General features: G+C 43.2%; 2 protein-coding genes and 1 pseudogene across 2 annotated transcripts in view; 2 read left to right on the top strand and 1 right to left on the bottom strand.

The window, feature by feature from the left end:
- LOC128409497 (zinc finger protein 850-like) overlaps positions 1–8044 on the top strand; it is a 38543-nt pseudogene extending 30499 nt beyond the window's left edge.
- LOC128409384 (zinc finger protein 470-like) overlaps positions 1–27080 on the top strand; it is a 420794-nt gene that overhangs the window by 275944 nt on the left and 117770 nt on the right. The window lies entirely within an intron of this gene.
- LOC128408869 (zinc finger protein 850-like) overlaps positions 15049–27080 on the bottom strand; it is a 51341-nt gene continuing 39309 nt past the window's right edge. The window contains exons 6-7 of the mRNA XM_053378888.1: positions 19191–20780; positions 15049–15074 (exon numbers count right to left, since the gene is read on the bottom strand). Coding sequence (XP_053234863.1) covers positions 15049–15074; positions 19191–20780 — 1616 coding nt within the window. The remainder of the gene's footprint in view (positions 15075–19190; positions 20781–27080) is intronic.

The following is a 27080-nucleotide window of genomic DNA, read 5'->3' as shown; positions in this document are numbered from 1 at the left end:
TCGCGGACCTCTCCGCAAACAGCGGGAGCCGTCCCGCTGCTTGCGGAGAGTTGCCAGCATGCGGAAGCCTGCGCGTGCTGAGATCAGCGCGCCCAGGCTTCGCGGATCTCTCCGCAAGCAGCGGGAGCGGTCCCGCTGCTTGCGGAGAGTTGCCAGCATGCCGGAGCCTGCGCGCGCTGAGATCAGCGCGCCCAGGCTTCGTGGACCTCTCCGCAAACAGCGGGAGCGGTCCCGCTGCTTGCGGAGAGTTGCCAGCATGCCGAAGCCTGCGCGCGCTGAGCTCAGCGCGCCCAGGCTTCGCGGACCTCTCCGCAAACAGCGGGAGCGGTCCCGCTGCTTGCGGAGAGTTGCCAGCATGCCGAAGCCTGCGCGCGCTGAGATCAGCGCGCCCAGGCTTCGCGGACCTCTCCGCAAACAGCGGGAGCGGTCCCGCTGCTTGCGGAGAGTTGCCAGCATGCCGAAGCCTGCGCGCGCTGAGATCAGCGCGCCCAGGCTTCGCGGACCTCTCCGCAAACAGCGGGAGCGGTCCCGCTGCTTGCGGAGAGTTGCCAGCATGCCGAAGCCTGCGCGCGCTGAGATCAGCGCGCCCAGGCTTCGCGGACCTCTCCGCAAACAGCGGGAGCGGTCCCGCTGCTTGCGGAGAGTTGCCAGCATGCGGAAGCCTGCGCGTGCTGAGATCAGCGCGCCCAGGCTTCGCGGATCTCTCCGCAAGCAGCGGGAGCGGTCCCGCTGCTTGCGGAGAGTTGCCAGCATGCCGAAGCCTGCGCGCGCTGAGATCAGCGCGCCCAGGCTTCGCGGACCTCTCCGCAAACAGCGGGAGCGGTCCCGCTGCTTGCGGAGAGTTGCCAGCATGCCGAAGCCTGCGCAAGAGCGCTCCCACGGCTTGCAGAGAGCTGCCTGTTTGGGGGCTGGGGTCGGGGGAAGCTTCCCCCGCCCCAGCCCTGCGCCTGGGGGGGAAATAATTTTCCCCCTTTATTTCCCCCCCAAAAAACTGGGTGCGCCCTATGGTCCGGTGCGCCCTATGGTGCGAAAAATACGGTACCACCTTAAATTGTGCGGAGAAAAGGATTGCAAAGTAGCCACCTTTGCAATCTTATCTCCGAAGGGGGGAACTGTAGCAGGAACCCTCCCCATCATTCAGTTTGTACAAACTTCACACACACTCACACTCACACACTACATATGCTACGCTTCTGTTATAAATTCATAGAAAATCAACCATACATCGGATTTGCACTGTTCCACTTTTATTTTACTCCATGAAGGAAGGACTACAAAATGGGGAAGGTTTGATACAGGCCAGCCATAATCCCTTCACCATCCCAGCACATCCACAGGAGCCCTGCCCAGTTGCTATGCCAACCCTGATGGTCCTAGACAGAAGACAATCAAGATCACAAAGAACTTCCATATGGGAGTGGATTCAGCATGGACTGGAACAAAGGACAATGATCAGATCTTCCCTCGGGGCAGGAAACTGCGACTACCTTTTGTCTTCTGAAAATGACTCATGAGGAGGGGGGAGAAGGGAATCAGCCAGGTGACAGGACACTCAGGTTACCACTACAACCCCTCCCTCAACCCCTCCTTTCTGTAATGTGTGCATGATGTTTCTGGGGGTGGGCTTGACTTACAGGATGGGAATTCCAAAAGTTTTTTATAAGACCTTGCACACCATTTTTCTGTGTCTTTCCTCTCACCTGCAAGTGAGGGGAGCACCCTGTCGGGACAGTGTTTCTTCAATAAAGACCAAGCCTACAGGCTGCGGATTTGCTTCAATTTACTCTGGTTGGTGTCTTTACTTTTTGTCCAAGGGAGCCCTCGGATTTTTCCGGTAACAATGTCAATCAACTTTTTGGGAGGTGGGGGACAACGGGACCACTTCTTCCCTGCCTCAGGTTTACAGAAAGCTGCAAAATCTGCACATGCCCAGAATATGAAGGATTTTCAAAACTGTGGTTATGTTTGGTGTGGGGAAGAAAGGGGGGGCGCTGTCTGCGGACAAAGGTCCAGGGGTCCTTCACCTTCGCCTTCCCTTTGGTGGGCATCGCACTTCAGTTTCCGCAAAGGGGCCCCGGGGGGTGCAGGGCAGGGGAGCATCTCTTGGCCCCCCAGGAAAAGAGAAACGTGGGGGGGGGGAGAGGCGGAGAGACTTCCAGGATGTACCCTGCCGGTGGGTCCCAGGGAAGGCGCTTCCAAGAAAGGCGCTTTAACATTCAGGTTTTTAGTCATTTCAAAGTTCGGATCCAGATGCACACGGCAGAATGGTAACGGGGAACCCCCACCTCCCTTGTCGTCAGTCTGCATAAGATGGGGGGGGGGGCCTTGATGCACAGTCCTTGGCCCAGATGGAGGAGGGAGGGCAGCCCCTAGAGCGCAGAAGCAGGCAGGGAGGGGCGGTCTGGGTGCCCTCGGCTTGCCAAGGGTTAAAAGGAGCAGAGCGGGATTCCTAGAGAGGACAGGAAGGGGAGGGCGGGGGAGGGCAAGGTCCTCCCCAGCAGAAGCCCCTCCCTGCCCAGTCCCTTCCTGCGAGCAACGAGGAGTCTGCTTTGTTCTCTCTGCTTTGCAAAAACTTCCTCGGTGCCCCTCCTGGAATCTGGTGAGTCTCTTCTCTCTTCCCCCTTGGGGTGCAGCGGGGAGAAGGGGGTCCCAGGGCTGCAAGGGGGGAGGCAACCCCCCCGTTCAGCTCATGCATGGGGGGGGAGACCCCCAAGTCAGGGAGCAGAGGGTCCTGCCCCCAGTTCCTCTCTGCCGTGCCAGGGAGGGGCTGAGTGTCCGGCAGGTCTGCAACTCTGTTCTTCCTTTGGATCAAGATGCTGCCTTCCTTTTGGGGGGGGGGAGTCTTTGGGGCAACAAAAAGGGCATGCAAATAAGCCCCCTTCAGATTGAGGGGAAATTCGCATTTCTTGACAAAAATAAGCCTCCATGGAATCCGAGGAAGGAGAAGCCCTGTGGAGTGGAGAGATACAGCCCCCGCCCCCAAGTGTGGAGACTGGAGGGGAGACCCTCTCCCACCATCTACCCAAATACAATTCCCAGAGTTCCCTGGCAAGAAGGGGGGATTGGAGACCACTCTGGGAATTGCAGTCTTTGGGCAGCAGGGCTGAAGCTGTCTCCTTGCACCTCTCAGGGTCCTGAACCAATTCTGGCTCCCAGGATTCTTGGGAGGAGTCCCTAGGGCGGGTGAGATCTGGTTTCCAACCTTGTTAAACATCTGCCCCCTCCCAGCAGAGCAAGTGCACAGACTGGCACGTGCCACTCTTGGGAGCAGGAGCTGCATCCAGCCTTGCTCAGCTCAATATGTTTAGGAAGACCATGCCCCTCCTGCCCTGGCAAGGCACTGGGGTGAAGCTGATCAGCATCCTGTGTGAGCAAGACACTGGGGTGAAGCTGCCACGTCATCAGCATCCTGTGTGAATAATAAATAATAATAATAATAATAACAGCAAGAATATTTACCTGCCACCCATCTGACTGGGTTTCCCCAGACACTCAGGGCGGCTTCCAGCACATAGAATATACAGGGCTGCCTTCAGGTGTCTTCTTAAGGTTACATAGTTACTTATCTCCTTGACATCTGATGGGAGCGTGTTCCACAGGGAGGGCGCCACTACCAAGAAGGCCCTCAGCCTGCTTCCCTGGAACATCTCTTCTTTCACTGAGGGAACCGCCAGAAGACCCTTGGTGCTGGACCTCAGGGTCCAGGCTGAAGGATGGGGGTGGAGATGCTCCTTCGGGTATCCTGGGCCGAGGCCGTTTAGGGCTTTAAAGGTCAGCATCAACACTTTAAATTCTGCTTGGAAACATACTGGAAACCAATGTAGATCCTTTAGGAGCGGTCTTCCATGGTTCCAGCAGCCACTCCCAGTCACCAGTCTAGCCTCCGCATTCTGCAGAACACTAAGTGAATGACACAGAAGTTGCTGCAGACTAAAGTTAGAAAAGCTTTAATTGCTATAAATGGTATAAGGAAACATGATATGGAATTAAGGGAAAAGAGGGTGTTGACCTGGAGTGGTTAAAAAATTTCTGGTCTCTCCCCGAGTGCCACGGGCCCTGCTCCAAAGAGAGCTTCTCTAAAGAAAGCACAACCAAAAACACTCCATTTTGCGTGAATAAGGAAAATGAGGAGGTGGCTAAGAAACAGCAGGAGCCAGATCCTATTCCCAACCTTCTAGGGTCTCTCAGCAGCTCTTATGATGAGCAGAAAGAGGTTTGGGGCTCAGCCAGCTCAACTGCTAAGGCATCTCTTGCACTGAGACGTGGGGGCACCCACATGTAATAGCTACTTGGCTATTTTCTGCCCATGCTCTGGGGCTGCAGTTTTCAGGCTTGGGGACAGGATGGTGCCTGGTTTTTGCACCAAGTTCTATCCATAAGCCCCTCTGAGTTCAATGGGGTCTACTCTCAGGTCACTAGTGTGCATACCATGCCAGCCTTATGAAGTTTGGTGAGGTGCCAACAGATTAAATGGGAACCACTGGAGATGTTTCAAATGGGGTTTCTGTTGGGAAGGGGCTGCCCCATTTGTGCTTTTCCAGGAGCAGGGGAATATCTAGGCCAGGAAAATCCCTGCAGGGCCTCTGAAGCTCCCTTTGTTTCTTCCTCTCTCCCAGGACCCTGCAGCTTGTGGTGGTTCTTGACTCCTCAGAAAGGATGAAAGAGTCTGAATCTGTAAACCTAGCGAGGATGGAAGGAGGAAGATGGACAGTTGACCTGGTCAGGTTGTCTCCTGCATCCCTCCTCACAGCCTCTGAGCGTTCCCTCCCAGGGACCTCTGAGGGATCTGGTGAGTCCCAGGGGAGTGGTGATGGGGACATGGATGGATGGAGCCGTAGAGGTATCGGGCCTTGCTCAGCTTGGGGGTGGGATGAGGCGGGCAGGCGGATGGAGATTGAGAAGGTGAGCACCTTTTTGTGCTCCTCCACCTGCCTGCCTTCCTGCCTGCGCCTTTGACATCTGCAGGCAATTTGAGCTAGGAATACATCACAGCTCCACGGCCACCGCAATGTATTGGCAGCTCAAGATGTCTACAACCTGTACTGTGATTGAATGCCCTACCAGTGTCAGAGAACTCACTGATCCATCAGGCAGCACTAGAAGCCATGATTCTTTAAAGTAACCTGCTTTACAGATTGATCACAAATGGGGCCTCTGTGCATTACCCTTTTCTTTTCTTTTAGTTACAGATAGGTAGCCGTGTTGGTCTGCCATAGTCAAAACAAAAAATTTTTTTTCCTTCCAGTAGCACCTTAAAGACCAACTAAGTTAGTTCTTGGTATGAGCTTTCGTGTGCATGCACACACGAAAGCTCATACCAAGAACTAACTTAGTTGGTCTTTAAGGTGCTACTGGAAGGGGAAAAAAAATTTCTTTTCTTTTAGGAATAACTTTTCCTTTTCTTTTAAAAACAAGGATCATATAGGTCTCATAAATGATACAAATATGTAGATTTGATTTTCAAATCAAATTCTCATATGATTTCTCAAATGAATTCTCATGTGATTCTCAAAAATAATCTTCTCATATGATTCTCAAAAATAGCAGAATAAATTTACAGGAATATCTATAACATATGGTTTATCATTAGTGGTCAGTGTATGAGTTCTGAGTTCATGAATTGGTTTAAATTGGGGGGAGAGGAGAGATAGGGGAGAACAGAGTACATTGAACACCTCCCACCTAAATGCCTAGTCAGGAGCTCTTGTGACTGTCGTGCTTAGATTAAGTGTGAGTCATAGTCATTTTCCCTCTACTGTTACCAATGAAACAATACAGAGTTGGTCTCCTCATGAACATGGGAGGGTGGTTCCAAGTGAAGAAAGTGATTTATAAATTTAAATTGAGACCAACCAGATTGAGGTAAATGCTGATGGGGAGTGTGCAAATGATGACGTTGCTGTTTGTTGAGGCATGGAGATTGCTGGATCCTGACCAGAGAGCTCTGCATAAGGAAGTCAAGGAGGGGAATCGTGGAATCATGCACCCTCTCAGTGAAACTCCCTGTTGGATCATAAGATGAGTTTTGAAACTCCATACATACCTCTATGTGATGAACCTCCACTATTTGGATGGAGACCAACAGCATCTAGGATTCTAACATCCTCACCGTCAGCCCTGTATGGAGGGATATCAACTGGTTTCTTTGTGAATATTCTTCATCTAGTCATGCCTTTTTAAACAATGACCAGGCTTGCCTGAACTGCCCAAGCCTTCTTAAATGTCAGCTTGAAAGTTTTTAGGGAAGTTGAAGTAACTTCTGTCAGGTTTGATGTTTTTGCTTTTGCTTCGGTCTGCATTTTGTTGACCAAAGAGATGACTGACCTTTGAGATGGAGTGGACTCCATGACTGAGCCAAACAAATCAATCCCGGATAAAAGCCAAGCAATTCCAGCCAACAAAGGCAGTGAAAACTGTAGTAAGGCCTCACATCTAACTCTCTTCAGTTCTTCCTCTATCACAAGCATTCATTAACATTGTTCAGTAATCTGGAGCTCCATTTCTTCCTGAGGCTCTAATTAGCTTCTCTCCTCATTGCAGATGGTGATGAATTTGAAGGGAAGAACAAGGAGAACCACAACAGAATCCACATAGCGGAGAGGTCCGATAAATATTCAAAGTGTGGAGAGAACATCCGTCAGAGCTCCCAGTCCTCCCATCAAACAAAGAGCTTAATTCAAAGGAAGAGCCTCACTTCCCATCAAAGAATTCATACCGGGGAGAAACCCTATCAGTGCTTGGAATGTGGGAAGAGCTTCAGTCATAAGCGGAGTCTCTCTCCCCATCAAAGAATTCATACCGGGGAGAAACCCTATCAGTGCTTGGAATGTGGGAAGAGCTTCAGTCATAAGCGGAGTCTCTCTCCCCATCAAAGAATTCATACTGGGGAAAAACCCTATCAGTGCTTGGAATGTGGAAAGAGCTTCAGTCAAAGCTCACATCTCACTTCCCATCAAAGAATTCATACTGGGGGGAAACCCTATCAGTGCCTGGAATGTGGGAAGAGCTTCAGTCGAAAGGACATTCTCACTTCCCATCAAAGAATTCATACAGGGGAGAAACCCTTTCAGTGCATGGAATGTGGAAAATGCTTCCGTCTGAAGGAAAGTCTCACTTCCCATCAAAGAAGTCATACCGGGGAGAAACCCTATCAGTGCTTGGAATGTGGGAAGAGCTTCAGTCACAGACAACTTCTCAGTTCCCATCACAGAATTCATACAGGGGAGAAGCCATATCATTGCTTGGAGTGTGGGAAGAGCTTCAGTCAACGCACCCATTTCAATTCCCATCAAAGAATTCATACAGGGGAGAAACCTTTTCAGTGCTTGGAATGTGGAAAGAGCTTCATTCACAGCCACAGTCTCACTTCCCATAAAATAATCCATACGGGGCAGAAACCCTATCACTGCTTAGACTGTGGAAAATGCTTCGGTCTGAAGCAAAAACTCACTTCCCATCAAAAAATTCATACAGGGGAGAAACCCTATCAGTGCTTGGAATGTGGAAAGAGCTTCCGTTACAGGCAGAGTCTCACTTACCATCAAAAACTTCATACAGAGGAGAAACCCTATCAGTGCTTGGACTGTGGAATGAGCTTCAGTCACAGGAGGAGTCTCACTTCCCATCATAAAATTCATACAGGGGAGAAACCATATCAGTGCTTTGAATGTGGAAAGAGCTTCATTCACAGCCACAGTCTCACTTCCCATCATACAATTCATACAGGGGAGAAACCCTATCAGTGCTTGGAATGTGGGAAGAGCTTCAGTCACAGCCGCAATCTCGCTTCCCATCAAAGAATTCACACCAGAGAGAAAACCTCTTAGTGTTTGGAATGTGGGACGAGCTTCAGTCAGAGTGCCACTCTCATGGCCCACCAAATAATTCATACAGGGATGAAAGCATATTAGCGCATGAAATGTGGATAAAATTTCACTCGTAAAAGTCAATTCAAGAACTCACCGCAGGGTGAATAATAGAATGGTAGATTCGGAATCTAGTCCAACACCTGCCAATGCAGAAAAAACCTCATTTCAAGCATCCATGACAGATGGCCATCCAACTTCTTCTTAAATACCTCCAATGAAGGAGAGTCCACCCCCTTCTGAGGGAGTTCCTTTTCACTGCTGGCTCTTACTATCAGAAAGTTCCTCCTGATCTTTAGGAGACATCTCCTTTTGTGTTCCTTGAATCACCTCTTCAGATTCCTTCATGACCTTGAGAAGGACTTCTGTATGTCTGAGAATGTCCAGGGGATTGGACCATGCTCTATATTTGGGGGGAAACCCATGGAGAGGAGTCTGATATAGGGCTTAAGTCGTCTAGGCATTGGTCAGATTGTCATAATTACAGACATACTTACTGGTTTGGACGGAAGTGATTCTTATTCTGGGGAAGTGGTGACTGTGAGATTACAGGCGCTCTTGCCAATATTATCCAACCGTCCAGTAAAACTTTGACACAGCAGACCAATAGCTTACCCGCTAAGGTCAATGTATTGGGAGGTTAGGTTTAATGCCATGTGGTATTGCTTCATTGGATGTGGGATCCCTATAAAGGGAACTTCTTCCTCTAGGTGGGAGGGAGACTGGTCAAGTTACCATCAGTTGAATGGAACATTTAAGTTAGATTTTAAAAAATGGATTTGCAGAACAAAACTCACAGTTTGAAAGGGATTTATTAGGGTCCAGGGTTAAAATAGTATCTAAAATGTATAACATATTATTTGAGTGGGACACAAAGAATGCAATGATAAAATCATGAATGAGAAGCTGGGCCAGAGATGTAGGACACAACATTGACTTTGCTTTATGGGAACAACTGTGGAAAGTAAATTTAAGGTTTACAGCTTGCTACACAGTAAGGGAAAACCTCATGAAGATGATGCAGAGGACTCAATCAAGATCATCAAGGGTCTGAAACCAAGCCTTATGAGGAGGGCTTGATGGAACTGGGAATCTATTTTAAGTTAAGTTTGCCGAAATCTATACTTGCGACATGGGCTGCCATACGTCCAGATTTTCCTGGACATTTCAGCAATTTCCTCCCAGACGCTGCTTACAATTCTGGACATATGGCAACCATATCTGTATACAGTGGTTTTCAAACAGCTTAGTTCCTGAACAACTTTGAACTCGAATGCTGCAAACCTGGAAGTCAGTGTTCCAGTTTGTGAACTTTGCTTTGGAAGCCGAATGTGCTCCTGAGCTTCTGTTTTCACTGTTGCACTGCTAATTTGTGTCCCCCTGCATTGGAATCAAAGCCTTCTTCCTTCTGATTGGAAGGAATTGGAAGTGTTAGAAGTTTAAAAGTTACAGTTTCATCTTTCCCTCTCTGCATTTAAAATGGAGTCTTGATACATTCTCTTCTCCTTGTTTACTTCTTCACGGATTTGACATGGCATTTGGAATATAACTTGTATCCCTCTAGTGGGGAAACTTGGAAAACTTTGAAACTGTTACAAATAACTCTCAGATGAAAGTGGCAAATGGAAGTGTGAGAACTAACCTTGAACAATAAAATGCAGACCTCGGAAGCAATAACAAACCTACTGTATAAGATAAACTGCCAGCTGGAAGACCTTTCAAAGAAACTTGATTTTATAAATGGATGGGGCAGTGGACAACAGGAAAAGAACTCTCTTGATCAGGCTGATTTACTGGAAGGAAAGGATGGAGGAGAGAGTGAAGCTATATTTGAGCCATCTAGGAATGCACAACTGCAAACTGTGGATTATAAATTAAAGACAGATGGTAAAGATATGGAAGATGGACAGGCGGAGACTACAGGACGTCAATCCGGTCTGATCAAGTGGAAGAATCCTGTCCTATATGGATGTAGGGACTGTGGAGATATGGACATGAACTTGAGTTTAAAAGAGATGGATGGACTTGGGGTCTGTGGGACTAGAGGTATTTCGATATATCTCTTGAAGAGTAACATCAATTATTACCCCACTTGTGGAATTTTGGTTGATCTAAAGAAAGATTGCAATTTCAATGCTAGGATGAAATTCCTCAGAGATGAGTCAGACGAAATGAGAGAGTATAAAAGAGAAATGAAAATGTATAAACGAAATACGCAGAAGGGGCTGGGAGGAAATCTAAGAGCCTCTGATATTAGATTTCCAGATTAAGCAACAATATGGAATTTGACGGGAAGGTCAGGCAGCCATTGGGACCAGGGGGGTGATGGGGGGGGGGAATTTGGGGAAAGCAAAGTGTGTAAATTTTATTTTAAGCTTAAAGTTACGGTAAATTGCCAAAGTGTTGGTGAAACTATATAACGGTGGATATAGGTTTATTGGACTTTGTATAAATTGGGTGAGATTTTATACAATTACATTTGGATAATTATGATGTTATTGAAGACTATTTTAGGGATTTGCTGAAACAATATTTGAAGCGGAATACAAAAGTGGGAGGTGTGAGGAAGTCATAGAAACAAGCAAATGAAAGATGGGTTTAAATGTATTATTTTGTTTTCTGTTTTTTTTCTTTTTTTTGTTGTTGGACCTTTTTTCTTTTTCTCTTTTTTTGTATTGTTGAAAATCAATAAATATTATTTTTTTAAAAAAACAAAGCCTTCTTCCTTCTGTTTTCACTGTTCTGCTGATAATATGCATCCCCCTACTGTAATAAAAGCCCTCCATTTCCAATTGTAGTGTTCTGAGGTGATACTTGGAGCTTATATTTGGTGCTTTTATTTTTGCCACAAAAAAGTGCGTTTTTATTTGGCTTTTTGTGACTGTGACTTGTTCTTTGTTTTTGATTGATTGTGTGACTGTGACAATGTATAAAAAGCCCCCCATCCAAACAATGTCTATCATCAGTGCAGGTAAGGACAAAAATTACATTGATTATTGCTTTCATTTTATGGATCAATGGTCTCATTAGATAGTAAAATTCATATTAAATTGCTGTTTTAGGAGTTGTTTTTAAAAGTCTGGAACGGGTTAATCTGTTTTGCATTACTTTCTTTTTTAAATTTTTATTTTATTTTATTCGAGTTCAGGATTTTTTACATACATATATTATCTCCTTCCAAATTTTACATTTCCCGTACAATTTTTTGCCTCCCCCCCCCCATACCCATTGGAAGGGTTCAAACAATTATCCTCAGCCACGGGCTTAGCGTCTTTAGTTTCCACCAAATGTCTTTTGTTCCAGTAGTTGTTTCCTGTGACATGACTGCAACAATGTCCAACTGAATTGTTGTTGTTTAAACAACATTTAGTTGTGTCCGACTCTTCGTGACCCCATGGACCAGAGCACGCCAGGCACTTCTGTCTTCCACTGCCTCCCGCAGTTTGGTCAAACTCATGCTGGTAGCTTCGAGAACACTGTCCAACCATCTCGTCCTCTGCCATCCCCTTCTCCTTGTGCCCTCCATCTTTCCCAACATCAGGGTCTTTTCCAGGGAGTCTTCTCTTCTCATGAGGTGGCCAAAGTATTGGAGCCTGAGCTTCACAATCTGTCCTTCCAGTTGAGCACTCAGGGCTGATTTCCTTAAGAATGGATAGGTTTGATCTTCTTGCAGTCCATGGGACTCTCAAGAGTCTCCTCCAGCACCATAATTCAAAAGCATCAATTCTTCGGCGATCAGCCTTCTTGATGGTCCAGCTCTCACTTCCATACATCACTACTGGGAAAACCATAGCTTTAACTATACAGACCTTTGTTGGCAAGGTGATGTCTCTGCTTTTTAAGATGCTGTCTAAGTTTGTCATTGCTTTCCTCCCAAGAAGCAGGCGTCTTTTAATTTCATGGCTGCTGTCACCATCTGCAGTGATCATGGAGCCTAAGAAAGTAAAATCTCTCACTGCCTCCATTTCTTCCCCTTCTATTTCCCAGGAGGTGATGGGACCAGTGGCCATGATCTTCTTTTTTTTGACGTTGAGCTTCAGACCATATTTTGCGCTCTCCTCTTTCACCCTCATTAAAAGGTTCTTTAATTCCTCCTCACTTTTTGCCATCAAGGTTGTGTCATACTCATCTGAGGTTGTTGATATTTCTTCCGGCAATCTTAATTCCGGCTTGGGATTCATCCAGCCCAGCCTTTCCAATGATGAATTCTGCATATAAGTCAAATAAGTAGGGAGACAATATACAGCCTTGTCGTACTCCTTTCCCGATTTTGAACCAATCAGTTGTTCCATATCCAGTTCTAATTGTAGCTTCTTGTCCCACATAGAGACTCCAACTGAATAAGTTCAAACAAATAACTATTCCATGCCTCTATTGTCAATTTTCCTCTCTCTTTCCAACCTAAAGCTATTGTTGCCTTTCCCGCTAATATCATAGCTTTGAAGGTAAACTGGTCTCCTTTCTCTATTGCCATGTTTCCAAGTATACCCATCGTCATGAAATCAAAATCTATTGAAAGCTTCATTTTTAAAATTTCATTAATAACCTTTAGGATTTCCCCCCAGAATTCCTTTACCTCTGGGAATTCCCAGTACATATGGGAAAACCATCCCTTGACTTGTTTACAGTGCCAGCAGTTAGAATTCAATCCTGCTACCATATTAGTAAGCTGGGCTAGAGTTATGTACCATTTTAGAAAGAATTTTAATTTCAGCTCTCTAAATTTGCTTACTTAAATCTCATCTGTTCCTTTCATTATCCTTCCAACCGTTGCTTCGCTAACTTGTTCTTCCTTACTCCACATCTTTTGAATAAGTTGGGCTGTCTGTTCATTATTTGTAATCATTCTCTTATAGATTTTACCTATCATTCCTTGTTTCGTTTTTTCCATTTGTTTGTATAGTTCCTCTATTGGCTCTTCTAAACTCCTATTTCCTGTCTCTTGGACTTTGGAAATTTTGTTGCATAGTCCTCCAATTTTAAACAATATTGCTTACCTATATTCTCTATAGGTACTATAGGTACTATGGCAGCGATGGGCTCGTTCCACATCTTCTGCCTTCAAACTAACTCCTTAAGTACATAGCCCGGTTCTCAAAGTTTGATAGTTATTTTTCTCTTTGACCTCTGATGGGAGGGCGTTCCACAGGGTGGGCGCCACTACCGAGAAGGCCCTCTGCCTGGTTCCCTGTTACTTGGCTTCTCATACCGAGGGAACCGCCAGAAGGCCCTTGGCGCTGGACCTCATGGAGGTGGAGCATAGCCAGGTTCTCAAAGTTTCTTCCAACTCTTTAGCCTGTATTTCTTCCGGAATTCCTCCCAAAATCGTATTAGCTCTTCTCTGGGGGTCCGGCAATTCTGCCCCCTGTTTAGATAGCGTAGTTACTTTTTTTCCATCTTCCTGGGCTAGCTCTTTAGCTTGAATTGCTAATTGCTTCACCCCCTTAATTTTGACTCCTTCAAGCATTACAATATATAAATCCTAGTTAAAATATTTTTAAAGACTTCCGCCGCATTCACCGCACGTCTCTTCATTATCTTGCTCGACTTTACATCTGTTCTTCAATCATTTCCCTTCCTTAGGTTCTTTCATAATCCGTCAAATCTTTATGCTCTCTATATTCTTAACAAGTTTAGTCTAAGCACAGCCAAACTCGTATTTGAGCCCTGCTTGTATAAATATTCATTTAAGCATTCCCATTGTTTCTGTATTATAGTTTTGGATTTATGCCTTATTAAATCCATCAATTTTGCTAACTCCAGGTACTCACACAGTTTACTTAATCAGTCCCCTTTTGTTGGGATATAATTTCCTTTCCAATGACTGGCTACCAACATTTTCGCTGTTGTTCTTGCATACAAAAAGGTGTTAATTTTGTCTTTGGGGATATGCTTGCCCAAGATTCCTAGTAAATATGCTTCTGCCCTTCTGATATATGATACTTTTATCAATTTTTTAATCTCTTCAGGGATCACCTCCCCAAAATTTTTGACCTCTGGACATGTCCACCACATATGGTATAGAGTGCCTTTCATTCTATTACATCTCCAGCATTTATTACTATTTGATCTATTCGTTTTTGCCAGTCTGTCTGGTGCCATATACCATCTGTGGTGCATCTTCATATAATTCTCTCTTAATGAATAGCAAGCTGTAAAATTTAGATTTTTTCCCCAAAACTTTTTCCAATCTCCAGAATCAATTGTATATCTTAAATCCCGTTCCCACTTTAGCATATTCTCTCCTTTGACTTCTTGATCTGGGAGGACTTTATCTAATAATCTATATATTTTAGAGAGTGTTTTTTGATTATTTTGTAAAACCTCTCTTTCTAATTTTGATATTTTATTCCCAAATCCCCTAGTTTTTATATCTTTCTCATATGTAGCCTTAAGTTGGAAATATTCTAACCAATTTATCCCCAGTATTTTTAGTTCTTTGTATTCTTTCAATTTGATATTTTCATTCATTCCTTCTGCTAAATCTCTATAAATTGGCCAGGCAATTTTTTTTTAATGTCAAGGTTCCCTCTATTGGAGAGATACACCTTGGAGTTCTTTCTATAATTCTCTCTTTCGTTCTCTCCCATACCTCAAATAGGGCCTTTCTCACACGGCGGTTCGTAAACCCTTTATGCAATTGTATTTTCCCATAGAATAAATATCCATGCCAACCCTGTATTTTGTCCCAGCCTTCTAGTTCCAAAACTTCATTGTCTTTTAGTAACATCCACTCTTTCATCCAACTCCAGCACACTGCTTCAAAATATCTTCTTAAATCTGGGACTGCAAATGCCCCCGTTTCTTTTGGCCGCATCATTATTTCTGATTTTATTCTGGCTTTCTTCCCTTGCCATATAAAATTGGCAAGGTCTCTTTGCCAGCTTTTAAAATATTTTGTCCCAATTATTATTGGGATAGTTTGAAATAAAAATAGGATTACCTTTCTGTGTGAACGTAAACAAAGATCCTTGGAGACTCTGGCAGAAGTTGAACAAACAAGAAAGATTTATTTTACAGAACAAAGTTGAAAAAAGCAAAGGATGTGTCAGGAGATAGATAATGTTCTTTCAGGAAACAGTAAACCTATTAATAAATAGTACTAAATTTAGTGTGTGTTACAGGCTTCTAAACAAAGTAGTAAATGCACAGCTTCTTTTAAACTTCTGTTGCTTCTTTTAAGTTATTCCTCTTCGATGTTACAGGTGTCTAGAGAGGGTGGCCAATGCTGAGCTTATTTCCAGTTATTTCACTTCAGCTCCTTAATTTAGCTGTTGCAGCTTAATATTTTGATTCTTAAACAAGGTGGTACTTTCTGTCAGTTTCCACGCTCCTGAGGTACTTCTGACAGTATAGAAGACCCAGGGGGTCACCACACCCTTCATAACTGGTTTGGGATTCTTCTCTTTCTAGATCTTTCCCTTCCTGACTGAAATGAGACCCAAGTAGGCAGTATCCTCACAGCTTCTACTTCTCCTTGCTTCCAGCCTTCCAGTTAACTCCTGTCTGAATACTCTCTCAAAACTAGTCTTTCTAAGCTCAGAGACCCCTTTCTCTAGCTTGGGATAATTTCCTCAGAGTGCACTTCATACACAGACCAGAACTAACTCCTCTCCCTCGAAACTATCCCTCCACTTTCTCAGAAACGGCTCATTTTATTTTCCCTCCAAAAGTGCTGGCTCCGCCCACCTGTCTTGATAGCCAATCAGAGAGAGGCTCCAGCTCTCTCATGGAATTCTGAGGTCCTGCACCCCCTGATTCTGGCGAAGCTCAGCTGCCCATCACAGACAACTTCCTACAATTACTAATTACACACAATCAACACACCTTGGCTGGTTTGACAGTTGATTCAAAGCAGCTAAGAAAGCTCTAGCTAAGACAATTAAGACATAAGAATCCATCAGAGGAATCCACAGAAAATTTGATCAAACGTAGGTTGGAATACAAGAGTCTGCTCCACGACAAGAAAGCTGAAAATACGAAAGCCCTTGGGACTAGCTAATGGAACAGAGGGAAGACAAATGCTGGGAGCTGGTGGCCCAGGGTTTAATTGAAGACAGGTCATCAGAGGAAGCCTGAATGGCAACCAGTCTCCTGTAATGAGATGAAAACCCTTGTTTCTTGCCTGAAATCGAACACAGCATCCCCACGAGCTCCTGGAATGGTGGATAGAATAAAAGGTGGGGAAGGGAGGAAGAAAAGGGATTTCAAAAGCAAAACACTGTAGGTCTTAAGATGGACTAATCATAGCCTAGCCACTAACAATATAGTATTTCAAGCACAGGGAACGGTCAGTTTCCCAGTGGTATGGAAGGTGCAGTTATGGACCCCGTGGTGAGGGTCAGTGGGGACAAAGCTGCTGTGCGTTCCACACACACACTTTTGTGGAAGCAGCCTGTGTCTCCTCCTGGACATTGAGAGACACAGCCATTTAAAGCACGTTCCTCAAGTAGGCATCCTAAACTGCTCAGAGACCTGAGATAAAGGGGCTGCTTCGCTTAAAGGAAAGTCCGATGGAAGGAGACCAAGGCCTTTATTTCAATTTTAAAAAATTATTAAAGATTTTCTTGGGTTACAAAAGTACATGCACCGTCTCCATTTTCAGGCTGTAGAGTCTTTTCTACAGAGCGGTTACATTTGGTGTGAGAGAAACCAAGGCCTTCAGCCACATCCCTCAGCAAATGACTCAGAGACTTCTCTCCGTCTCTGTCTCCCTTTCACACCCCTCAACCCCTTCCACAATTGTCCCTCAGCCCTAATTTTTCCACACAGTCCTTTAGAACATTTCTATGACCTAAGAGACGTGGAAAACCACCTTCATTGGTCACCTTCCATATATGTCACAAGCCAATGCATAATAAAAACACCTTTGGATTGATTGCTTCTGTCGACAGGTGTCTTTTGTACAGGTACTGTAATGAGCTGGGATAACAGGTAAGACCTCTCCCTTACAGCAGGTGCTTCTAATCTCAGCTCGTTACGTAACAGTGAAGATACCAGGTAGCCTGACATCTGGCTGGTGGATAAGGGATCAAATACTTATTTCACTCATTGTAATGCACATCAATCTCTGATTTGTCTTCTAGGTTTCTGGGGGTTTTCCTGTTGTTATTCTGTTTCTCTCACAGCTACAATAAACCTACCATTAAAATTATGGACTGGTTATTTCTTCCTCCACCCCCCCCCACCAATTATTATTTATACCCCGCCCTCCCCGGGCTCAGGGTGATTAACACCAGTAAAATTACAGTAAAAACATAATAGGGGAAAAAACAACAATTTAAAATACGGGTTAAAATACAGTTTAAAATGCAGCCTTATTTTAAAATAGCTGATAAATCAAGACCATAAGGGAAGGGAAACATAAGGGTCAAACAAAATTTATTTCCCCCCCGACAGCCCCAAAAAGCAAAGAAGCCAAGACAGCTGTCTTGGCTTCCTCTTTAGCTACGCGCAACCTGTCCAGCCGGGAGAAGCTGCGCACGGCTTTGTTTTTAGCCGCGGGGCTGGGACGGGGAAAGCCCGAGCTTCCCCTGACCCCAGCCCCCAGAACAGGCAGCTATCCGCAAGCCTTCAGAGCCCGGCGGGAACTCCCGCCGGGCTCAGAAGGCTTGTGGATAGCTGCCTGAAGCCTGCATTTGCTCCATAGGATGCACACACATTTCCCCTTCATTTTTGGAGGGGGAAAAGTGCGTCCTATAGAGTGAAAAATACGGTAATAATAAGTTTTATTTATACCCCGCCATCCCCGGGCAGAGCCGAGTTCAGAGTGGCTAACGCTAGTAAAATTACAGTAAAAACATAATAGGAAAAAAAACATTACCAATTTAAAATACAGGTTAAAATGCAATTTAAAATGCAGCCTCATTCTAAAAGTAGCCCACAGATCAAAACCGTAAGAGGAGGCAAACACAACGGTCAGACTGAGTCCAAACCAAAGGCCAGGTGGAACAGCTTTGTCTTGCAGGCCCTGCGGAAAGATGTCAAGTCCCGCAGGGCCCTAGTCTCTTGTGACAGAGCATTCCACCAAGTTGGGGCCAGTACTGAAAAGGCCCTGGCTTTTAGATTGAGACCAATCTAACCACCTTGTCACTTGGAACCTCCAAAATGTTGTCATTTGTGGACCTTAAGGTCCTCCACCAAGTGTACCGGGAGAGGCGGTCCCGTAGGTACGTGGGTCCTGGGCCGCAATTAAAATAATGCATGTCATGCTGCCATTCCTATAATTCTAGTTTAACCAACTCATTTCCGGGTTTGAAATGGTCATAATCCAAAATGATCATCGACGAGGCTGTTCGTAACCTGAGGTACACTGTACAAAGCTACTTATCCTTTACTAACTATTGTGATACGTTACCTTGATTACTACATGAAAGTACAACTTTACATTGAAACACCAGATCATCACATATATGGGATGCATTTAAATTTGATTTCCACCTATAGGAGCCTGTTCATTAGAAGGAAGAAATGAACCCTTGAGAGAGCCAGTGTGGTGTAGTGGTTAAGAGCGGTGGTTCGTAATCTGCTGAACCGGGTTCGCGTCTCCGCTCCTCCACATACAGCTGCTGGGTGACCTTGGGCTAGTCACGCTTCTCTGAAGTCTCTCAGCCTCACTCACCCCACACAGTGTTTGTTGTGGGGGAGTAAGGGAAAGGAGAGTGTTAGCCGCTTTGAGACTCCTTAGGGTAGTGATAAAGCGGGATATCAAATCCAAACTCCTCCTCCTCCTCCTCCTCTTCTTCTTGTTGAGGAAAAATCTTTCTACACTCCATACATCTAAATGGTTCCTTCCATATAAGTCTGTAAACATTTTGTAAGTACTCCATTAAACAGAAGCCGTTTCTGCACTCCTGGAATTTAAATGTTTCTTCCTTTGTGAGTCCATTGATGTTTTGTAAGGTGTCCACTCTGACTGAAGTTCTTTCCACACTCCATACATTTAAATGGTTTCTCACCTGTGTGAGTTTGTTAATGTACTCTTAGTTTCCTTTAGACTGAAGTTCTTTCCACACTTCATACATTTGCTGTATATGGTTTCTCCCCTGTGTGAGTCCTTTGATGATTTCTTAGCATTCCACTATGACAGAAGCTCTTTCCACACTACATACATTTAAATGGTTTTTCTCCCGTGCGAGTCTGTTGATGTACTCTTAGAGTTTGACTGTGACTGAAGCTATTTCCACACTCCATACATTTAGATCATTTTTCTCCTGTGTGAGTTCGTAGATGTAGGCTTAGAGTTCCCTTTTGACCAAAGCTCTTTCCACACTCCATACATTTAAATGGTTTCTCCCCTGTGTGAGTTCGATGATATAAATTTACAAGGTCTCTCACCCGTGTGAGTTTGATGATGTCTATTAAGTGATGAACTCTGTCTGAAGCTTTTTCCACACTCCATACATTTAAATGGTTTCTCCCCTGTGTGACTCCGTAGATGTTTTCTAAGGTTTCCATTATGTGTGAAGCTCTTTCCGCAGTCCATACATTTAAATGGTTTCTCCCCTGTGTGAGTTCTACGATGTAAAGTCAGATGATCACCTGAACGAAATCTCTTTCCACATTCCATACATTCATATGGTTTCTCCCCTGTGTGAGTCTGTAGATGTTTTCTAAGGTGTCCATTATGTGTGAAGCTCTTTCCGCAGTCCATACATTTAAATGGTTTCTCCCCTGTGTGAGTTCTACGATGTAAAGTCAGATGATCACCTGAACGAAAGCTCTTTCCACATTCCATACATTCATATGGTTTCTCCCCTGTGTGAGTCCGTAGATGTTTTCTAAGGTTTCCACTATGTGCGAAGCTCTTTCCGCAGTCCATACATTTAAATGGTTTCTCCCCTGTGTGAGTTCTACGATGTAAAGTCAGATGACTACCTGAACGAAAGCTCTTTCCACATTCCATACATTCATATGGTTTCTCCCCTGTGTGAGTCCGTAGATGTTTTCTAAGGTTTCCATTATTTGTGAAGCTCTTTCCGCAGTCCATACATTTAAATAGTTTCTCCCCTGTGTGACTCCGTAGATGTTTTCTAAGGTTTCCATTATGTGTGAAGCTCTTTCCGCAGTCCATACATTTAAATGGGTTCTCCCCTGTGTGAGTCCGTAGATGATTTCTAAGGTTTCCATTATGTGTGAAGCTCTTTCCGCAGTCCATACATTTAAATGGTTTCTCCCCTGTGTGAGTTCTACGATGTAAAGTCAGATGTTCATCTGAACGAAAGCTCTTTCCACACTCCATACATTTAAATAGTTTCTCCACTGTGTGAGTCTGTAGATGTTTTCTAAGGTTTCCATTATGTGTGAAGCTCTTTCCGCAGCCCATACATTTAAATGGTTTCTCCCCTGTGTGAGTCCGTTGATGGTTGCTAAGGTTTGCCTTATAGGTGAAGCTCTTTCCACACTCTACACATGTAAATTGTTTTTCTGCTGTGTGACTACTTCGATGTACCGTAAGTTGTATACTCATACTGAATATCAACCCACACTGCATACATTTGTAGGTTTTTTTATCCATGTGAGTTTGATGATGTCTATTAAGTGATGAACTCTGACTGAAGCTTTTTCCACACTCCATACATTTAAATGGTTTCTCCCCTGTGTGACTCCGTAGATGACTTCTAAGGTTTCCATTATGCGTGAAGCTCTTTCCGCAGTCCATACATTTAAATGGTTTCTCCCCTGTGTGAGTTCTATGATGTAAATTCAGATGATCACCTGAAGGAAAGCTCTTTCCACATTCCATACATTCATATGGTTTCTTCCCTGTGTGAGTCCATTGATGTTTTCTAAGCACTTTACTAGTGTTGAAGCTCTTTCCACAGTCCATACATTTAAATGGTTTCTCCCCTGTGTGAGTCCATTGATGGTTTCTAAGCACTCCACTAGTGTTGAAGCTCTTTCCACACTCCATACCTTTAAATATTTGACCCCTGTGTGAGTCCGTTGATGTTTGCTTAGCGTTATGCGATGACAGAAGCTCTTCCCACACTCATTTAAATGGTTTTTCTGTTGCGTGAATCTTTTGATGTACAAGAAGTTGTCTACTCATACTGAATTTCCATCCACACTGCATACATTTGTAGGGTTTCTCACTCATGTGAGTTAGATGATGTGAAGTAAGAGATGAAGTTTGTCTGAAGTTCTTTCCACACTCCATACCTTTAAACGGTTTCCCCACTCTGTGAGTTTATTGATGTGAGTTTATTAACTGTGCACATGGACTGAAGCACATTCCACATTCACCACATTTAAATGGTCTCTTCGTATTTCCAAATGAAATTACAGATGACACACTGTCTCCTCCATAACCTGCTTGGAAATGAGAGGGGAGGAAAACCCCTGTTAGTATTTCAAGGAAAAGAACAAAGACTGTAACACACATCAAATGCAATTAGCACCTTCTCTTATTTCAACATATTGTACATTCCTCCCTGTCTTCTTTATGTCCCAAATTTTAAGCCAATGAGGTGAAACAATGCCAAATAATAGGAATGCATCATCAACCTTCCATAATACTAAATCATCATTAATAGTTTGATCTAAGAATACAGTTGTGAGATTGCCTTTTTAAATAAGGACCTGCCTGACAGGAAAGGGAGCTGTTCTCCTTCCACGAACGTGCCCTCCACTTTTCAGAATCAGAGTTGCTAATGGCATTTTTCATTCTCCGTCTAATATTATTCCACCCCTGAGGCACATCTTAGACCTTTGGACCTCTGGATATTTATTAATCACCCACACAGTCCCTTGGGCCCCAGGAGGTGCATAGCAACCATATTGGGAGACCCAGGGTTCAGGTTTTTCTAGGGACTGTAGCATGGAACTAGTGAGAAGGCTTGGCGCTTGGAATAAACTGAAGGTGTGCTCAGGTAGGCTAATGTCCTTGGAGATGGACCTCCATCTGTCAGCCTTGCAGTGCAGAGGGAGAGCTGGAGATGCAGCAAAAGGCTTTTGGAGCCTGGCTGCTGGAATCCCAGATTGAAACACTCACACCAATTTTTATTTATTAGATTTAGAAACCACCCTTCTAAGTTTGAGTGTGAGGGGGAGGCCAGGAGTCCTGTCTCATGCTGTGTGTAGGAGCAAGAGGCATGGATGGCGAGGGAGCTGCTGCAGTGACCTGCCACACCTGTGCCATGTTTGTCCTCCTGACTGAGAATGCGTAGAATTGACAAATGGAAATTGCAGAGTTATGAGAAACTAAAAGATAAAGTGCGTGACTGGCTTCATTATTATCAAATAATGGAGGTCTTCAAGTCAGACAGGAAAAATGGCTTCCAGGTGGAAAAATCAAAACTGGAGACAGAATTGTTAGAGTCCAAAACTAAGAATTTGTCAAAAATGTATAACTTGCTGCTGAAATGGAATACACAGGATGAAACAGTTAAGTCAGCCATGATCAAGTGGGCACAAGACATTGGTCATAACATTATGTTTGAAGACTGGGAACGGTTGTGGACCACCGGTATAAAGTTCACGGCGTGTAACGCCTTAAAAGAAAATATTATGAAAATGATTTATAGGTGGTACATGACCCCAGTCAAACTTGCTAAGATTTACCACTTGCCTGACAATAAGTGTTGGAAATGTAAAGAGAATGAAGGTACATTCTTTCACCTCTGGTGGACGTGCCCAAAGATTAAGGCTTTCTGGGAGAAGATTTATAATGAAATAAAAAAGGTATTTAAATATACCTTTCTGAAGAAACCAGAGGCCTTTCTCCTGGGTATGGTCGGCCAGTTGGTGTCAAAGAAGGACAGGACATTTTTTATGTATGCTACAACAACAGCAAGAATACTCATTGCAAAGTATTGGAAGACAGAAGAACTACCCACCGTGGAAGAATGGCAGATGAAAGTTATAGACTATATGGGACTGGCAGAGATGACCGGCAGAATCCGAGACCAGGGAAAAGAGACGGCGGAAGAAGATTGGAAGAAATTTAAAGACTATCTTAAGAAACATTGTAAAATTGTTGAATGCTAAGACGTTGTGGATTTTGAAAATATGAGGTTGTACGCTGTAACCATTATGCAATATGAAAAGAAAGGTTAAAATTATTTATTAGAAATTAGGGAGGGATTTGTTGATCAAAATTAATTAGGGATTGGAATGCAGTAAGGGGAGGTACGAGGAGGTCGGGAAAATAAGTTTTATGAAAATAAGGGATTGAAATTATACATGTGGTGTTTTTTGTGTTTTGTGTGTGTTTATGGTTTATGTTTTTGTTTTTTGTTGTGATATGTGGGCTTATAATGTGTGAAAAAGCTAATAAATATCTTATAACAGGATCAGTGTTAGAAACTCATATATAGAGGCTAGGTGCCAAATGTCTTGTTAAATCAAGGTTACAGCCACCCAAAATTGAATGTCTAGGAGTCATGAGAAGAGAAGACTCCCTGGAAAAGACCCTGATGTTGGGAAAGATGGAGGGCACAAGGAGAAGGGGATGACAGAGGACGAGATGGTTGGGCAGTGTACTCGAAGCTACCAGCATGAGTTTGACCAAACTGCGGGAGGCAGTGGAAGACAGGAGTGCCTGGCGTGCTCTGGTCCAGGGGGTCACAAAGAGTCGGACACAACTAAACGACTAAAGAACAACAAGAGTTGCCATTTTGGGGTAGGATGGCTCTAAAGTCTTATTTTTCAAATGATGGACAGATTGTGATTGATTCTCAGTTAAACACCTGGCTAGTTCAAAGGACAACCTTGTGCTAGGTTTAAGAACTTCTGAGAACTTAAAGAAATGTCCTTTGATCCAGGGACAGTACACATAGATATTGGCCTATTCTGACTTCTTTTTCTTAATGGTGACACAGACCATTCATAATGAAAGAAGATTCTTCACAACACGTGTGTGAGGGCAGTGGAGACAAGCGACGACAATTCACTATCACATTGTTCACTGCTGCTGCTCATCGGATCAGTGATTTTGTTTAAATGAGCTACACATACTGTAGGGTCTCAGTGCATACTGAAAGGATATACTCCTCAATTTCTCCTGCTCAGTGTTTTTCTATTTTTATTTTTTTGGTTTCAGGCAAGGAGATGAGCTCAGACTCATCGTACCAGAGTCTATCATTTGTCAAATAAGTAAAGCATAAGTTTTATTGATGCTATACGTGACTGTAAAAACCTTCAAAAAAGTTCATCTTGTGTGTTTTTTTTAAAGAAATATTTATTAAGGTTTTACAAAAAACATAGAATAGAAAAAGTTAAAACAAAAATTAGCAATTTTACAGAATAGAAAAAGTTAAAACAAAAATTAACAAGCTAAAAAGCACACATAGAAAAAAAAGTAGAAAAAAGATACAAAGTACAAAAGAGAACAAATAGCTAAAAAGAAAAAATTTAAAAATAAATCCATTTTTCAATATCTTTAGACTTGTTTACTTATTTCCTTGACCTCCTCACACCTCCCCTTTCTGTATTCCTGTTTAGAAAAACATTTCAGCAAATCCTTACCCTCTTTCATTTATCTTTATATCTTAACCTATTATAACTATATATTTTCATCCATTATCAATCCATATTTGCATATTCTTATTAATCTTATTACCAATACCACTTATTTTCAATCCAACATCATTTTAACATTCATTAATTTTACAGTATTTCTGCACATAGTCTTTAAATTTCTTCCAGTCTTCTTCCACCAACTCTTCTCCGTAGTCTCGGATTCTGCCAGTCATTTCTGCCAATTCCATATAGTCCATCACCTTCATCTGCCACTCTTCCAGCGTGGGTAAATCTTGTGTCTTCCAATACTTTGCAATCAGTATTCTTGCTGCTGTTGTTGCATACATAAAGAAAGTTCTATCCTTCTTTGACACCAATTGGCCAACTATGCCCAGGAGAAAGGCCTCTGGTTTCTTCAGGAAGGTATATTTAAATACCTTTTTCATTTCATTATAAATCATCTCCCAGAAAACCTTAATCCTTGGGCACGTCCACCAAAGGTGAAAGAATGTACCTTCATTTTCTTTGCATTTCCAACATTTATTATCGGGCAAATGATAGATTTTTGCAAGCTTGACTGGTGTCATGTACCACCTGTAAATCATTTTCATAATATTCTCTCTTAGGGCATTACATGCCGTAAATTTCATACCTGTGGTCCACAACTGTTCCCAGTCAGCAAACATAATGTTATGTCCAAGATCCTGTGCCCATTTAATCATAGCTGATTTAACCGTCTCGTCCTGAGTGTTCCATTTTAACAGCAAGTTATACATTCTTGAAAGTATCTTAGTTTTGGGATCTAACAATTCTGTTTCCAACTTTGATTTTTCCACCTGGAAGCCAATTTTTTTGTCCAGATTATAAGCCTCTCTTATTTGATAATAGTGAAGCCAGTCTCGCACTTTATCTTTTAATTTCTCAAAACTCTGCAATTTCAATTTGTCTCCTTCTTGCTCCAAAATTTCCCAATATTTCGGCCACTTGGCTTCCATATTGAGCTTTTTCTGAGCCTTTGCTTCCATCGGTGACAACCACCTTGGGGTTTGATTTTCAAGTAAATCTTTATATCTTATCCAGACATTGAACAATGCTTTCCTGACAATATGGTTTTTAAATACTTTATGTGCTTTAACCTTGTCATACCACAAATATGCATGCCACCCAAAAACATTGTTAAAACCTTCTAGATCCAAAATGTCTGTGTTCTCAAGAAGCAGCCATTCTTTCAACCAGCAGAAGGCTGCTGATTCATAATAAAGTTTAAGGTCTGGCAGGGCAAATCCACCTCTTTCCTTTGCATCAGTTAGTATTTTAAATTTTATTCTGGGCTTCTTGCCCTGCCAGACGAATCTAGAAATGTCTCTGCCACTTCTTGAAACAGTCCATTTTGTCCAAAATTTGTAGTGATTGAAACAAAAATAACATTCTTGGCAATACATTCATCTTTATAGCAGCAATTCACCCCAACAAGGAAAGCTTCAAATTTGACCATATTTCCAGGTCCTTTTTCACTTCTGACCAACATTTTTCATAGTTGTATTTAAATAAATTCCCATGTCATGTTAATCCCCAGGTATTTCACTTGCTTAACCAATGTTAAACCTGTCTCATTCTGAAACCTCTCTTTCTCAATTGGTGTTAAATTTTTCTCCAGAACTTTACTATTTGACTTGTTCAACTTAAACCCCGCCACATGACCAAATTCTTGAATCATTTCTAGTACTCTTTTAGTACTAGATTCTGGCTCCTGTAAAGTCAGTACTAAATCATCTGCAAAAGCTTTCAATTTATATTGTTTGGCTCCGACCTTTATACCTTTGATCAGACGGTCCCTTCTGATCATATTTAGCAGAACCTCCAGGACCGAAATAAAGAGCAATGGGGAAATTGGGCAGCCTTGTCGTGTCCCTTTCCCTATCTTAAATTCCTCTGTAAAGCATAAGTATTATTGATGCTATACGTGACTGTGAAAACCTTTAAAAAAAGTTCATCTTGTGGGCATGCATATTTGTGGTATGACAAGGTTAAAGCACATAAGGCATTTAAAAACCATATTGTCAGGAAAGCTCTGTTTAATGTCTGGACAAGATATAAAGATTTGCTGGAAAGCAAAACCCCGAGGTGGTTGTCACCTATGGAAGCTAAGTCTCAGAAAAAGCTCAATATGGAGGCCAAATGGCCAAAATATTGGGAAATTCTGGAGCAAGAAGGTGACAGACTGAAACTGCAGAGTTTTGAGAAATTAAAAGACAAAGTGCGAGATTGGCTTCATTATTATCAAATAAGAGAGGCCTACAATTTGGACAAAAAAATTGGCTTCCAGGTGGAGAAATCAAAATTGGAAACAGAACTGTTAGAACCAAAAACTAAGATTTTGTCAAAGATGTATAACTTGCTGTTAAAATGGAATACACAGGATGAAACGGTTAAATCAGCGATGATTAAATGGGCGCAGGACATAGGTCATAACATTATGTTTGCTGACTGGGAGCAGTTGTGGACCACCGGTATGAAGTTTACGGCATGCATTGCCTTAAAGGAGAATATTATGAAAATGATTTACAGGTGGTACATGACCCCAGTCAAGCTTGCAAAAATTTATCACCTGCCTGACAACAAGTGCTGGAAATGTAAAGAAGCTGAGGGAACATTCTTTCACCTTTGGTGGACGTGCCCAAGGGTTAAGGCTTACTGGGAAACGATATATAATGAACTGAAGAAGGTGTTTATATTTACCTTTCCTAAGAAACC

This window comes from Podarcis raffonei, chromosome 2 (genome assembly GCF_027172205.1).
Source record: "Podarcis raffonei isolate rPodRaf1 chromosome 2, rPodRaf1.pri, whole genome shotgun sequence".
NCBI classification, from domain to species: domain Eukaryota; kingdom Metazoa; phylum Chordata; class Lepidosauria; order Squamata; family Lacertidae; genus Podarcis; species Podarcis raffonei.
Note: the sequence above shows the minus strand (reverse complement) of the source record. Positions and strands in the feature narration are given on the sequence as shown.